This window comes from Macrobrachium rosenbergii, chromosome 5, assembly GCF_040412425.1.
Source record: "Macrobrachium rosenbergii isolate ZJJX-2024 chromosome 5, ASM4041242v1, whole genome shotgun sequence".
Lineage (NCBI taxonomy): Eukaryota > Metazoa > Arthropoda > Malacostraca > Decapoda > Palaemonidae > Macrobrachium > Macrobrachium rosenbergii.
Window position 1 is genome coordinate 52,866,090 of NC_089745.1, and position 15,761 is coordinate 52,881,850.

The 15,761-nt window shown below is 42.1% G+C and overlaps 1 protein-coding gene across 2 annotated transcripts in view; it reads left to right on the plus strand.

The window, feature by feature from the left end:
• The first annotated feature begins 450 nt into the window (after nt 1-450).
• Mys45A (SDA1 domain containing protein Mys45A) overlaps nt 451-15,761 on the plus strand; it is a 28,045-nt gene continuing 12,734 nt past the window's right edge. The window contains exons 1-2 of one of the 2 annotated variants that reach the window (XM_067104350.1): nt 451-649; nt 9,807-10,042. In XM_067104350.1, coding sequence (XP_066960451.1) covers nt 9,842-10,042 — 201 coding nt within the window. In that variant the 5' untranslated portion in view covers nt 451-649; nt 9,807-9,841. Of the gene's footprint in view, nt 650-716; nt 1,072-9,806; nt 10,043-15,761 lie in introns of those variants that run through there. The other variant, XM_067104349.1, reaches the window with a different exon arrangement.

A 15,761-nucleotide genomic window follows, 5' to 3' on the forward strand; every position in this document is an offset into this window, starting at 1 on the left:
CACCAGTTCATTGAAAGAAAATGCGTACAGTATTGTGTCTCTTAGTATACTGTAGTTTGTCTCGAATAATCAGGAAAATTCAAAATGTATAATTGTAACTAAGCTGGGATACAAGACTTGTGCATGTTCAATTCGGCGATGGATTTCCACAGCTACCTATTTTTATGTAACTTGTATTCAACCGTGTGAATATTATCTAGTTATTTTTAGAATACTTACATAATTTCTCTTTGTAGGCATTTTTGTCTCCAACCCTGCTTCCTTTCTTTAATTTTGTTGTCCAACCTCTGTACCTATCACTCCTTATTGCAAATGTGGGTTTTCTCCTAGTTTCACTTTTAAAACCTTGTACTTCATATCCTTTATTTTCTGGATGTCTTTATCTTGCTGTCCAAACAACCCAGTTTCCTTTCTCGCTGTCCTAAATGCTGAATGGCCAAGTACACGAGTGCCTTACTTGACAGATCACACGAAGAGGGGAGGCTCATACAAAGGTATAAGCAAAACATCATGGACATGTGTAAAGTTTTCTGAAGAGAAGAACCCGCAGTACTTCTTATCAGGCTGCAGCAGTACACACAGAAAGAAGTGTCAGAAGAATTACAAAATAGATAGGGATCATAATTTCAAATACTCTTTTCAGTAATAAGTGAGTAATAGATATTTGAAATGTACATTGTACCATTACGCAACCTGGAATTATCAGTAGAGACCTCTCTAACCAAATGTAGTATGCTTGCTCATGACTAAAAGTGTTACAGGAGATGGCCATAAAATTGTTTATATTTCAGGATCAAAATTTACTGCAATTGTACAATGACTAATATCTAAACAAAATTAATTACAAAGCTATCCAATTTATGGTCTATTTTCAAAGTATTATTAAATTATAAATGCTGGTTTTTATCCAGACAACGTATACGTGTTGTTTTTTCATACTTAAGGACAAATAGTTTTTTCGACTGCTATCGTGTTATGACCATGCCCGAACTTGTGAAGACGATCGTGTTAGCAAGAGTTTATTTGATGTCATAAACAGCTGTTTTTTGTGTAACTTCATTTTAATTAACTGTAAGTAACACTAGATTTCTTAATTTTTGATAGCATATTTTGTAGCAATATTCTTTTTCGTTGAATGTTGCTTCGAGATAGGTAGGTAGGTAACTTACTGTAGGCAAGGCTATATTGTTACACCCCTTGTTCCCCACCTTGAATTCTTCCTGCCCTAGGAATGGACTTGGCTTATAACCCAAAGCCGGAACTCTGTAAATGGAGTTTATTTGTTATGCTATGGATAGCCTAGACAAGGCATGGCTAGGCTGCCTAAGTCCTATCCACTAAACTTGGTGGGGTTCAAGGCAGGCAAAATTTTTTTAGAATGTTAGACTAGGTGTCAGTGTTCCTTTAAGCCGTCATTGAATTTTGGACCCCAACTTTAGGCTATATCCAACAATTCTGGGGACCACAATGTAAAAGCCACGTTTTTGATTGGGGAAAATACGCAAAACAAGTAAAATACAAGAACCATAATCTCACTGATAGTTGGGCTATATACTAATTCAGAGGGATGTTTGTACAAGGACAGCAGTCGTCGATTGGCTGTCTCCCTAACAATAGCTCCAAATGAAGAATTGCCTAGATTAAAGATGTTTAGTGTGATCTAGGCTTAACAAGCTGAAAAGTAACTTAACTGGTCAATTTCTATCAATTTGCCAATCAAAAATTTTTTCCACAAAAAGTAACTTTTTCTAAGTTGCCATTTGACATGAACAATGTCATGCAGCACTGCTACCCCATAGTTCTTAAGGTGACTGTTGTGTGCTGCCCCAATTGCCCTGAATTCAAGCCTCAGGTCACGCGGGTTGCGGGGTCCCGAGCAGGGTCGGGTTGCAGAACTACTTACCTTGGCGGAGTTATTGTAGGCCAGGCAGAAGGTGTTACGCGGCCTGGGAACCAAAACTGTAAACTACCCGTGAATGTTTGTTTACTGTTACAACATGTGACGAATTTGACACCGTAGAAACTGTGTGTTGCTCAGGAACGGTATAAGAAAAGTGTTTTGTGTAAAATTCTGCCATTTCTTGGAGAAATTAAACATGTTCATCTGGTCAGGTGCCATTAAACACTGCCTCCCCAATGCATTTTACTGTCCGACTGAATACAGTACTCCATGATCAAACTCCAAACACTTGAAGAAAGCTGCAAAACAATTTTGAATGTGGTAAGGAGTTCATTAGTTGTTTATGGTAAATTAGTATGACTAACTGAAGGATTAACCTACCACCACAAAGCGGTAGCCAGGGTCAGTCCATGTGCTCAGTGTTAAATGTTACTCGGGGGATCCAGGGGGTAAAGCTCTCCCAGGCGGGTGAGGTATGGTTGGATAAGGGCTCGACACTTTGGGAAAGGTTAAGTTAGGGTTGTTTTAGCTAGGTCATAGCCAGTGCCAGACCATGTGCCCCAACAGAAATTTAGTCATGCCCAGCAGGGGGTGAAGCACCCCCCTCTCCTTGGCCAGGTCAGGGCATGGCACCTTAAGTCAGGTTAGGAAGGTTAGGTTAGGTCAGGGCTCGATATTCTAGGAAAGATTAGGCTTTTTTTTTTTTTTTTGCTTAGTTTATAACCAGTGCCAAAGCATATGTGCAAACGAAAAATTAGTCCCACTGATTTGTATTCATCCACTGTTACTGTCCATTTGTTTGTTAGTTCATGGCAGTATTACGAAACAAACGGGTCAACGCAGAAATTTGGTAAATTCATCATTATTGCAATATTTTGAAAACCGGCTACAAGAAAAAGGAGAGGTTTCATAATGTCATTTGCTGGCTCCAGATTAGGTTAGGGTTAGGCCCTGGTACCTTAGGTTAGGTCTGGTGCAATTGGTTAGGTCATTTGCTAACGAAATAGGTGTCTTAAAAGTTCAAAGCACAGGCTAAAACATAGGAAAATGACATTTACAAGTCCAAAATGCAATGATAGATTAAAGTAAAATTTTACCATGTTGCATATTAAAGAGACTAGAGCACAGCATAAAAACTCATGGTGAAATTTTACTTTAAACCATTATCACATTTGGGACTTGAAAATATAATATTCCTATGTTTTATGTGGGCTTTGAATGTTGTCAGATATTCATTTTGTTGGCAATTGACCTAACTAACCTCACCTAACTTATGGTACCCATTCCTTACCCTAGTGCAAGATATTAGCTTGCAAACATTCAATAAACTTACCTCAGTCTGAATCAGAACTATTTAAAATAGGACTAAGGTCCGAGTATTTCACTCATTTTTTGTTTTTCCCAACCAAAAGCCCTGCTTGTCCACTATAGTCCCCCAAAATTTAGGATATGTATAAGGGTGTGGTTCCTGATCTCTAAAAGTACTCAATTGCAAACAAAATGAATATCAGGAATATTCCAAAAACATATTAAAATGCAGAAAAATGATATTTTCAAGTTCAAAATGCAATAATGGTTAAAAGTAAGATAATACCAAACTTCAGTGTCATGTTGTGGTATTCAAGCCAATTAATACCTATGAATTGTATGCAAAATTGTGGATCATCTTAGAGCTATAGGCCTGTTGCTCAATTTGTGGTAAAAGTGCAAAAGATTTGCTCACATTAAACTTATTTTTGTCAGTTGCAGCTTGCTGAAAAGCAAATCATAGATATATTTTAACAGGGGTGCATCCTAACCTAACCATGTCTTAATCATTGTAGGGTGCCATGTCCTGGGCTGGAGGTGGGTGAAATTCCCGAGTGTCATATTTGGAGGTGTGAATTTTGTCCATGAGTGTAATGAGCCTTTGTATGCTGTGTTTAGGTAAATTCCCACCATTTAAAACTATTGTAGTGGAGATTTTACTGACTGCTGTTGGGAAATTCTTGTTAGAGGAGATAGCCTTGAAGAGTTAGCGTACTGCTACCTCCTTACTACCAAGCACCTCCCTACTTCTCCCTCAAGTATACTTTCCTTAGGTTATACTGTTGGTGGGTTTGCGCATGAGGTGGGGGATCAATACATGTACCTTTCCCCTTTAAGTATTAATGATTGAGCCACTGCTACTTGCTTGTTAGGCACATGCTAGATCTGGATCATGTGCATGCTAACAGTAGTTATGCTTGTTAGCTTGTGACAGACCTCTAGGTACACACCAGCACTTGGATGATCTGGTCAAAGGTGACCATGTCACCATTTGCTTAGTGTGTGCCTGTTCCCCTGTCCTCTCTACTAGCTTGGCTGGTCCTGTCTGAGAATGCTGTTTCCAGTGTGGGTCTTCCATGGGTTGTGTGTTTTGCCAGGTATCATTGGTACTGATCAAACAGCACTGTCCCTGGAATGGGTACAGGAGCAGATTCATCATCCATTCATGATAGAGACATTTTTTACTTCAAGTTCTGTGTGTGTATGGTCTTTTGACCATATGTATACCTGCAGGTGTATGGTCTTTGGACCCTACATATACGTGCAGGGTGTGTGCGGTAACCATTTTGCCCTGTGTGTAGCATGTTGTCATGGTTTTATTTGCTGTTGGGTGCAGTATTAACTAATTTAGGGAGTAAATCGAACAGTTACTACATAACCTAAAGATTTATTTGCTAATAGTTTTATTTTTAAAAATTTTCCATGATCACAGGTTAACTGAGTCCCTGTTGACAATATTTTGCTGAACCAATTCTTGTCCAACCAAGAACTAACTTACAATCAATATTCCTTCAGACAGCACTGGTATTACAGCTTAAGTTTAGTCCATGAAGTATGAAGTACAAGCACTGCCAACAGACCATCAACCATCCAACATGCTGACACTTGCAGCCTGTTAAGATGCCTCAATAATTGTGAACACTTACACCTTTATAGTGTGGCAAGATTAACTCGAGCGCATGCACAAGCACTGGTACACCAGACTGCACACCAGATGCACACCAGGTTTTACCAATAATTTAGCACAACACTGCAGTATCTTCATATGCAATGGCCAACAGTCTATGCTTCTCAGAGCACTGCAACCCCCATATTAGTGAAGGACGCAGGTGCACTTGCACCAACAACTTCTAGTCACACTTGTCAAGCACCCACTGCACCTGTTCAGTTCCCACGTTCTCTGCCAAATGCACTTTCCTGACAATGCAGCCAGACTTTCATGTCAAGGTGATCTCTCTCACCACAGTAGACCAGCAGTGAGTCTCCATCAAATTCTGACAGTGAGAAAAATGGCATAAAAAATTTGTACTATTCAATATAAATATTTAAAATAATTATATTAACAATTTAATGTCTTTATAATGTATACATATACAGTACGTCCCCTGTATTCTCGGGGGTAAGGGATCACAACCACCCACGAACAGCAAAATCCGCGATAAGCTGTAACCCCCCCCCTCTTAAAATGCTTATAACTACCTATTTAATAGTTCAAATACCAAAGACCCCCTCTAAAAATGGTTATGATTGCTTATTTTAAAAGTTGACTGCCTATTTTAATAGTTCAAACACCAAATATACCTTAAACTATCATCCTAAAACACTAATATCATTTCATTACCCTTAAAAATATATGGCTTACAGCTATACATGCAAAACTAATCAAGTTACCCCAATATTCAGGTACAGCTATTTTCTCTCATACAGTTTTAGTTTTAGTTTTGTATTTTTATGTTTATGATACTTTAATTAACATTTTATTGATGTTTTGCTGTGTTCACATTAATATTAATAATTGAAAATTAGTAAATAATTTTTTATCATAAAAAATGTATTTAGTCCCAAAAATAAAATGAAAATACAGTTATTAGTGAATATTGCTCTACGAGAAAATCCACAAATTAGTGAATTTTTCTCAATATATATGGAGATGTGTTCCACAAAATAACCTGCTATTAACTGAAAGAGCTAATACTGATCTGCAATCTAGCAGCGACCCACTGTATACAATAAAGGACTTCCAGTATATGGCTGCCACAGTGTCTTGCTTAGCACCCTGAGCCTTCCCATGTCTTCACAGATAAGAGAAATTGTCAGTTCTCTCTCCGTGTATAGTGGGTGTGGCGGCTCTTCACACATGCTTCTCCGGGCATGTGTGGTTGAGTCAGCACTACCCTCACATTCAATGTGTATATGGTTTTTGGACTGTGAATATATAGATGGGCTCACGTGTGACAGGCCTCCTATTCCAGTAAAGTACAGACAAGTGCTGTGATGAACTTTTTCTATGCAATCGTGCTGCACCCAGGTCAACAATGGTATGACACAGACCAGGTGTTTTCCTCTTTTCAGAACCCCTTTAGCAGTTTTGGTACAGAGATTGTTGGCTTTTTGTGAGCCTAATAATCTTGGAGAAGTAATCAAGCCCCCTTTGTTGAACCTTGCTGTTGATGGGACTTTCATTTAGGGCTCTCTTTGGAGGTGAGGCAGCTGTTCTGACTGCTGTGGTAGAGGCTTGCTTGTGGTGCTGTAGTTTAAGTTGACAGTCTGATCTGTGGATCAGAGGGTTCCCTGCCATCCAGCAATCAAGTAGACTACTTCCACACTACCGTGGGAGATGTTCTAACAGCAGGAATTCCAGATTCTTTAGTGATAGCAATGACAAACATAGCCTAGACCAGTTCTCTTGCTAAGGGGGAAGAATTGAGTCGGGAGATCTTGGACTCTCTTGTATGATTGCTTGATGACAGGAACCTCCTTGGAAGAGTTTACCTGAACTCTACACCTCCTGAAATGCATTCACTCACAGCTGCATTGGAGGAGGTTCGAGGCATATACCTGAGGGCTTATTTGTGTCAGGTGTTTTCATGTCACCTTTCTGGAATAAATATAGTCTTTCAGTTTCAAGACTGATGAGTGATTAAAGTTGTTAAGTGACAATATATCCATAGTGACTTACATCGACAAGCAGGGGGAAAGGACAGTTTTCCCTTCATCCTTGTCTGGTGGCAAGCAGATACATAAGTGGATCGATCACCACACTGTCAAGCTGTTAGCCAGATACATTCCTTGATGGAGGAGTGATTTTGGTAGACCAGCAAAGTTATGAGGGATATGCTGTTGAGACTTGTAATCTTTATGCCTTGGGTGGGTCTGGCTGTTCAAGCTCCCAGAGTCACTGGTAAGTGACCTGGTTACATGATAATTAATGGAGAGCTCTTAGTATTATGTTCTCCAATGCCTTATCCCTGTTTAGCTTTGGAGGATGGCTTCACTTCCCTGGGATTTCCTGGACCCATACACCCCCCCACTCTTTTTCTGCAAGTCGGTGATCAACACGTTGATCCTCATTCTGTGGCTTAGATACCCTGATAGCTCCTTATGATCTCTTGGCAATTATTTTTCCTATTCTGCTGGCTCTTGGCAGTCTCCCAGAGAGATTCTTACGATCCAAACTCCTATCCAAATGAAGTGGACCATCAGGGGGGGTTTGTGGAACTTCTCGGCTACTTTTGGTGGATCTTGCTCCTATCAGTCACTGTGGTGAAAGGCTAACTGCCTGGAACCAAGCCTTCAGACTCGAGGACATCAGTGACCTAGCTGTCAGTATTAGTTAGGAGCTTCATTTCATCTTGCCAACCCAGGCTTCAGCCTCTAAGGACGGATGCGACTCTCTTCTTCTGTAGCCTAACTTGGTCTCTATTAGCCCTTAAGACGGGTCATGGATACATCTGACAAGTAGTCAGTTGTGCAGCTCAAGTGAAAACTCATGAAGTCAGTTGCTTGAAGCCATATGACCTTTACCTTATCCTACCTAGGGACTTCACCTACAGGGTGCCAGATTTCTTTTCACATTTTGACCTTGGTGACTGCTCTGGAGGTTGGGTAAGCACTCTGCTCCTTTTGTCAGAAAAGCATCTTACCTAAGTTGGAGAGCATAAGGGTAGGGTCAAATGGTAGAGTGACTGGCTTCTCTTCATTCTTCCTTCTTCCTTCCTCTGCAGAGTAACAGCTTGACCAGAGTACATGCTGGACTGGGCAAAGTTGTAGGTGGCTACTCATACAAGCGACCCATTTCAGTGCTTGGAGAGTTGAGATGTAACTCCCTTTCAGTAGATAAGGGGAGTAGGGTTGGTAGAGCTGTATTCTGAACTCAAGATATGGGTGACTTCTGACTTGTGTAACTCTTACAGGGGTAGTAAATGGTTCTTAGATCTTTTTGTTACTCAAATAAGGCTATACAGTACACCCTTGCTGAGGCCCAGGCCCTTACCAAGTGGGAGATTACGGGAGTCACTTCACCCTTTGCTTGCCCTTGTGACCAGATTCATGACATTTCTGGGTGGGTTCCCATCCCTGGTCAGTTGACAGGGAAGACTTCCCACCTATTGAGCAAGTCTCCTGCATTAAAGGCTATGTTTTTTACTCCAATAGAAATAAATGACAAATGTTTAAGGTAATTTGCATTTTTCCTAAGTATATAAACCCGAGCAATCTAATTTTATTATACCGCCAACTGCAGTCACCCTGCTTTGTCCCTGAGACCAGATGTTAAAGCGCATGGTGAAAGCAGGTGGGTGAGGGTTATTCCCCAACACACCCCCTTTAATCACTAGTTAATCCAGCTTTTTATCCATTTCAGTGGCAGCACCTATTTATCAAGTTCAGTGACCGTTTATGGCTAGTGCTGAAGGATACTCTTATATAAAAGGCTCTGGTTTATTTATCTGGGAAAAATACCAATTACTTAAAAAATTTGTCATATTTCTCTGGCCAGAGCTACTATTCAGTAAATAGCCAAATTCATTGTCAATCTCCTGTTACAGGTTGTTCATCTGAAGGGTGTGGATCTCTTTCTTAACTTAGCCATGCTTTTAAGGAGTTTTGAGCTTCCTTCCTTCCTCAGGAGTTGAAGCCCACTTAGTGGCATGTCAATTAATCCCACAAAGCCTCTCGGCTGCTGTTTGAGCCCCTGAGGAGAGCCTCAGATAGGGACATGATGCTCATCACTGTTTCAGTCAGCATTGGCAAATGCCAATTACATGGTCTTTTTTACACAGTGCAACTCTCATTTCTCATACAGTGGGACACTTGGAGGGTTGGAGGACACTTGTTTTCTTTTGCCCTGGATTTTGTTGTCAGTTCCTGTTTTTGCTCCCCTCCCTTTGAGACTTTATGGGTAATGAAGAAGATGAGATCCTCAAGTCCTGTATGGACTGTATGTCATTGCTTATGAGGGACATAGCACCTCAGACCCAAGTGTCATCATCTGTTTGTAAGGGCAGGCATAAGAAAGAGGTATAACGAAGATTATCTTGTTCATGCTACATTAAGTTATAAAATGGGCTTACATGTCAGAAGCTCAGATGCAGAATATGTGACCTGGGTGAGAGTGCAGTAGGTAAGGGGTACCAGGCTCCTGTTGGACAGAATAGTATCTTGTCAGTGGTTTATGGTGTAAATAGTTGGATGAATGGTAACTTCTGATTCTGTCTACTTCCCAGCCTTACAAGTGCCATACATAAGCCAGCTGCCAGTTTTAGAACCTTGTTGTTGTCAAGCTTCAACTGGTCCTGGCTGCACCAGAAGTATATTGATATAAAGTTTTGGGAGTGTATGTCTAGGAAAATTACAGATGATCTCATCTTCAGAATTTGCCATATTTCCAGTATTGGCTTACTTTAGACAGGTATGTAATGCCATTTGTTCCTATTATCAGAGATGTAGAAAAAGTAGAAAAGGGTATTGTATGTTAAAATGCTTAGGGTTTCAGGCATTTTGTGAAGAATCCTTTGGTTCTTTTTATGTCTTGTATAAGAAATTCTTGCTATCTTAATAAATTTCAATAATTTTAATGAAAAATTTTATCGTTTTCCAGGTGTTGCTAAGGTGCATAAGTACACTTCCATCACAATGGATGTCAGTCAGGAGAACAACAATAAGCTGATTTCAAATCTACCACAGCTACAGAATCTCATCAAACGAGATCCTGTCTCATATGCAGAAGAGTTTGAAAGGCAGCATTCTGTCTATGCTGCTACACTTGTTATATTTGAACAGAATCCTACAGTATTTAATAACCAGCTACATGAACTTCTTATGTTTATGGCACAAGTGAGTAAACTTTTCTTTTGTTCATATGTAAATACAAACCATTGCCTTTTATATATAGGAGCCATTGCCTTTTATATATAAGAGTATCCTCTGTTTGAACTGGAGCAGTCATTGAATATAGTAACAAGGTCGTTAACCAGTTGTTATAAGTGGTGAGTGGTGAATACCCCTCTCTTTTCTTACATCATCATTCACTATTCATTTTTCTTTGCTGTCATGAAAAGTGGGCATCTCTCTGTGCTCTCTCTTCCTCCTGTCATTGAATGATTGTTGATAGGGTGCTAGATTATTTCCATTTGCTTTTCAGTCATGTTTTGTGCTTACATCGTTTTCTCCTTGCTGATGGAGAAAAAACACGAAAAACACTGTTGTGAGGGACATGGGCTTCTTTGTGAGCATTCATGTCTCTTGTAACAGTTGACTCTGACAGGTACTATTCCTTTTATAGAGGAAAGGCATGCACTTGTGCTGCCCCCTGGAAGGAGTGCATTGGTTGGGCTTCTCCTCAGGGGGAGAAGTTTGGTAGGAGGAGGGAGAAGAAAGGCGGCATTTGCTGGCCTTCTTGAGAAGAAACATGCCTCCAATGACACTGCTTAATCTGTCTGGTTCTTCCTGTATTCATCCTTAATTTGTATTCATCTGTTTGCTGGTAGTGCTTAAGTTGTGAAGCAGTTTGGTCACACCCTTTTTTTTTTGTTTTTAGAGGGTGACACTGCTGTTTGGGCTGGTGCCCTCCCCACCATTTTGTGCCTTATCCCTAGCATAAGCCTTGTCCTCATGCTTATCTGATCCTGACAATCCAGGTATGAAGATGTCACCCTTGGAGTACCTGCAGAAGATTTTACCTTTATTGAATACTCCTGGTAGTCCATATTTCACAGCATTCCTGGACAACCTGACTGAGGAGATGAAGGAGCTCTCTCCTTCGCCTGCTCCTCCTGCTGTGTTTGCAGCTGCTTCTGCTTCCTCTGCTACCACAAAGGAGAGGGAACCACTCATTGCAGTAGTGTTTTCACTAGTGGATCCTCTGATTGCTTCGATGGCTGTAGTTCTTGCCTTGACCTTCCCTCCAGTGTTGAAGACCAGCAAGATTCAAGAGAAGAAAGAAGTACTCCCAGTGTTCAGCCTCAATGTTTTCTAGCTTGTCATCCTCTCTCTCTCTCTCTCTCTCTCTCTCTCTCTCTCTCTCTCTCTCTCTCTCTCTCTCTCTCTCTCTCTCTCTCTCTCTCTCTCTCTCTCTCTCTCTCTCTGACTTGTGATCATTAAGTCTTTGACAGGGCAGGGCCTTCTGTATCTACACTGTTAGACAAGAGAACTGCTCATGTCAGCTCCAGATGTGATCCTTAAGGGTGGTGTGCATGCTTGTTCTAGGAGTCATGCCTGAGTGGTTGATTGGGAAAGCTGCCCCCCCACCTATCTCTGAAGAGAACACAAGGAAAGGTATGTGCATCCATTTGTTCGGCACATGAGGTCTTCGGACCACATGTTTTGACAGTGGGTCAGGCTTCCCCCATGCCTCCTTGGGGGCCATATGGGAGGGCCTGCACTGTCTTCTTGGGTGTTCTCTGGAGCAGGTATGCACTGAGTGGTCTCATTTTAGGTCAGGTCACCTTTGAGCTCTTCCACCTTGCTTGTGCGTGGTTCGCTGTTGCATGTGAGATGTAGGACAGGTGGTGCGCAAGCTTACTCAGGTTATTGAGCACATGCTCACTCTGGGGTTTTAGAGTATAGGAGCAGTGCTAGTATGACAAAATTCCAAGGCTGAGCATTGTTCAGAGAGTGACTCTGCTGGATCTCATGTAGTTTCTCCAGGGAGGAGTTCCATTCATTTCTCACAAGACTGAAAACGAGCAAAGGAGCGGAAGTCAGCCACACCTTACTCTTTTGCAGGAAAGGACGTAGTTCATGTCCCTGGGGACCTTATGGGTCCTAATGGTCCCTCTCCAGAATCCTTCAGGCCTAGCTTGAGAAGCATTTGCTTGAGGTTTTTGTGCCCTTTCGTAAGTATAATAATCTCGAGGAGGCCACCTGAGATTCACACATGGCTATGGTCTTGATTAAGTTCTCCCTTGGGTACTCCTCTGAAAGGAGACTGTTGGTCATGTTGCTATGGCCCCAGCTTGCCTGTGATGTTTTGGATGAGGTGAAGGTCTTGATCTGCAGGTCAGGTAGTTCCCTTTTGCCTAGCTGATCTGCTCCCCCTGCTGCTCACAGGTCAAGAGGAGATACAGTCTGTAGAGTCTGACAAACAACCTCCCCCTAGAGAAACTTTCAAGACCTCAACAACTGGAATAAGTGCCACGGGGTCTGTCTCCATGGCTTCTCTCCAGGCTTAGCTTATAATTGAATATGTTGGCAGATTTTGCTGTGCCAGTTATCTAATCTTGCAGGAGGAGAGCAATTTTCAGGAGATGGGGCCAGTGGTTGACTGTCCTTGTGCACCAGAGTACCACCGTGTGGATTAACCTGGTTTCTCACTAGAGCAACATCTTGTTTAGAAACAATTAGATGTTGGACTCTTCTCTACTCTTCCTCTGATCAGTAAAGTGGTGTCCTTGAAAACTGTCTGGACTTGTGAGGGAGTCTGCTGCTCCCTAACCTAGACAAGGAGTCAAAGCTTCTTCTTTGAAGAAGGGAGGGGAACCTTCTCAGTCCTTTCATCTCCCCCTTCCAGCTGTGGTTGGGAAGGGAGAAAATGGGAAGAAGGGAGGGGATTGCTTAGGGTGGCAATCTCCTTCTTCTGCTGCCTTAAGTAGAGGGTTGCCTGTCTTGCTGTTGAGCAGTGTAGCAGAGTCAGGGGGACAGACCCATGAGAAATATCTCCTTTGGGATGGATACAGGATTCTGTTCAAAGACTGCCCCCCCCCCCTCCCTCCCCACCTCCCAATCTCAGACACCATTACTGGTTTACCCCCAAAACTCTGGATTGGCCAAAGTCTCTGGCCCTGTCAGCAGAGGTGGAGACTATGAAGGAGAAAGGCACCATAGAAGTATTAGAACAGCAGTCTCCAGGGTTATACAGTCACCTTTTCGTAGTGGAGAAAGTGACTGGGGTTGGAGACTGATGGTCTCTCTCTGTCTGATAAATGAGTTTCTTTCTCAGACTTGCTTTAAGATGGAAAAAGGAACATTGCTGAAATGTATTAGAAAAGGAAACTTCATGCTTTCAATAGACCTCAACCCTGTAGGGGGTTAGTGTGCATGAGGTGCACCATAGGCATTACTTAAGGTTCTTTGCAATGTCCCTTTGACCCCTAGCTGCAACCCCTTTCATTCCTTTTACCATACCTCCATTCATATTCACTTTCTTCTGTCTTACTGTTTCACCTATAAAACCATTCTACTCAATTTCCCTTTCAGCGCTGAATGACGTCATAGGTCCCAGCGCTTGGCCTGTGGCCAAAATTCTATATACTATTCCAGTAGACCTGAAGGATTTATATTTTCAAGCACCCGTATATCAGGATTCTTGGAAGACCTGCACTTTGTCTGCATAGGGACCATATACAGTTCAAATTTTATGCTTTGGACTGGTGATGGCCCCACAGGTGTTCACCCAGTTTTTCACCTGGGTTTTGTCTGGAGCCTACTTAAAGGCATGAGCTTGCTTTGTCACTTGAGTGACTGTTGGTTTTGCCATCTTGCGAGGCACAGCTTCTCCTCTCATTTTGCCAAGAGCTGGGAATCTTGGTAAATTAGGAGGAGTCTGATTTCATTCCCAAAGCAGCAGACAAAGTACTTGGGCATGCTCTTTAGTAAGCAAGTTCAGAGGGGTTATAGGACAGTTTCTGGTCTGGCTGGAACAACCAGCTCAGATCAGGCAGGTTGTCTTTGGTCATTTGTCATTCCTGGAGAAGCTGGTGCCTCACAGGTGGAGCCACATATGCTTGCTTCAGTGAATTGAGGCACACACCTAAAAGGCACTGTAATTTTAGGAGTGTGATTAGAGGACTCACCATGTCTCCACATCAACGTTCTAGAGATACAGGCAGCATGGTTAGAGTTGCAAGGGTTTCAAGAACAGTTGGTAGGTCCCTTGGTAAGGCTGATGAGCAATGATGGAAGACACCTTCCAGTATCCATAGGAAAATCTAGATACTTATGTCTTCCTGCCTTTAGCTTAATCCATAGGTTGATACCAGTGTTCGTCACTCTCAAACTCAGGGTTACCCTGTTGGTTCTCCATTGGACTCAGGCCAAGTGGCACTCGATCTGCTGACCCTCCTGGTAATGGAAGACACCTTCCAACACCCCTGGGACAATCTGGACATTTACCCCTTCCTGCTTTTAAGCATAATCTGCAGGATAATAACAGTTTTTATATAAATAACTTATTATATAAATAACTTACCCAGTAGTTACATAGCTATTAGTTTCTTTTAACTGGCAGCTTAAAATTTTGAAATTGCTGGTCACACTAATTTGTTTTGGTTATGGCGACGTGGCCCACCCACTTGCAGTTGTAAGAGAAGGTACAACATAGCAAAGTGGGCGGGGCACATCGCCATAACCAAAACAAATTAGCGTGACCTGCAATTTCAAAATTTAAAGCTGCCGGTGAAAAGAAACCAGTAGCTATGCAACTACTGTGTAAGTATATATAAAACTATTTTATTATAAAAATGTCATGTTTATCATCCCTGGTGGCTTGTCATTGGCCTTAAGCCGAGTGGTACTCAGTTTGGTGACTCTCCTGCTTAAAGCATTGAGATATTTCCCTCTGGCCCACTCTCCTGTGTCAGCCACAAGTTCAGAAGTATCACCAGGCAGTGCACTCCCTTCAGTTTAATGGAGGAAGTTATTCGGTGTATCCTTTGAGAGGGAGGGAGATGTCGGGGTACCTCTTGTCATTCCTAAGTGAGCATGCACCAAGGAAAGTGGGCCATTTTCTGCGATTGATGTTGCAGAAAGGGTCTGTCTCCCAGTGGAATGTTTATTCAGCAGATTGCAGACTTTCTTATTCACCTTTATCAAGACAAGCTCCTTTCAATCTCTGCAATGAAAGGCTATCACTCAGGCAAGCCACAGGTCTCCAAACTGAAGGGGCTGGATCTCTCCACTTCAGTGGAGTTATCCTTGCTAATGAGAAGTTTCAAACAGTCTTGTTCACCACAGGAGCTTTGGCAAGCTGGAATTGGTCATTGAAACTTTGTAGCAAGATAGTTAACTGGTATTAGATGAGACAAGGGTGGTGGGAAACACTGGCTCACTTACTGTCATACACCAGTTTTTCTTCAGCCACCTTTGTGTACGGACATTGAGCTGCATTTTGTGTGACTGCGTACTGAAGCTGTTTTTTTTGGTTTTTGTACTTACGATGTATTTACTTTCAGATGGAACCTAAGGAAAATGAGTAAAAATGGTTTGAAGGACAGGGGTGTGTGTGCATGTGGGGTGGCTTAATGTCCTCTGTGACTGGATTCTCACCAGAGTATGTTCTACTGTAAGGGTAGGACCTGCATTTGTGACCTTTCCTACAAGAAGTGTTTGAATTGGACACCTTGGCAGTGGAAAATGTTTGGAAAGAAGAGAGTGAAGGCTAAAAAGCATTGGCTGGTGTTGTCAAGAGGGGATACTCCTTTGAATCCACCAAATCTTTTTGGTTTCTTCCTCCCCTACCCCCTCAAACCTCTCCTGGGTCCTTCCACCCATACACCTCTGGCCAAGCCTTGGGGGGTACATGCTGAAAATAGTTGATCCGCACGTGCTCTCCAGCGAT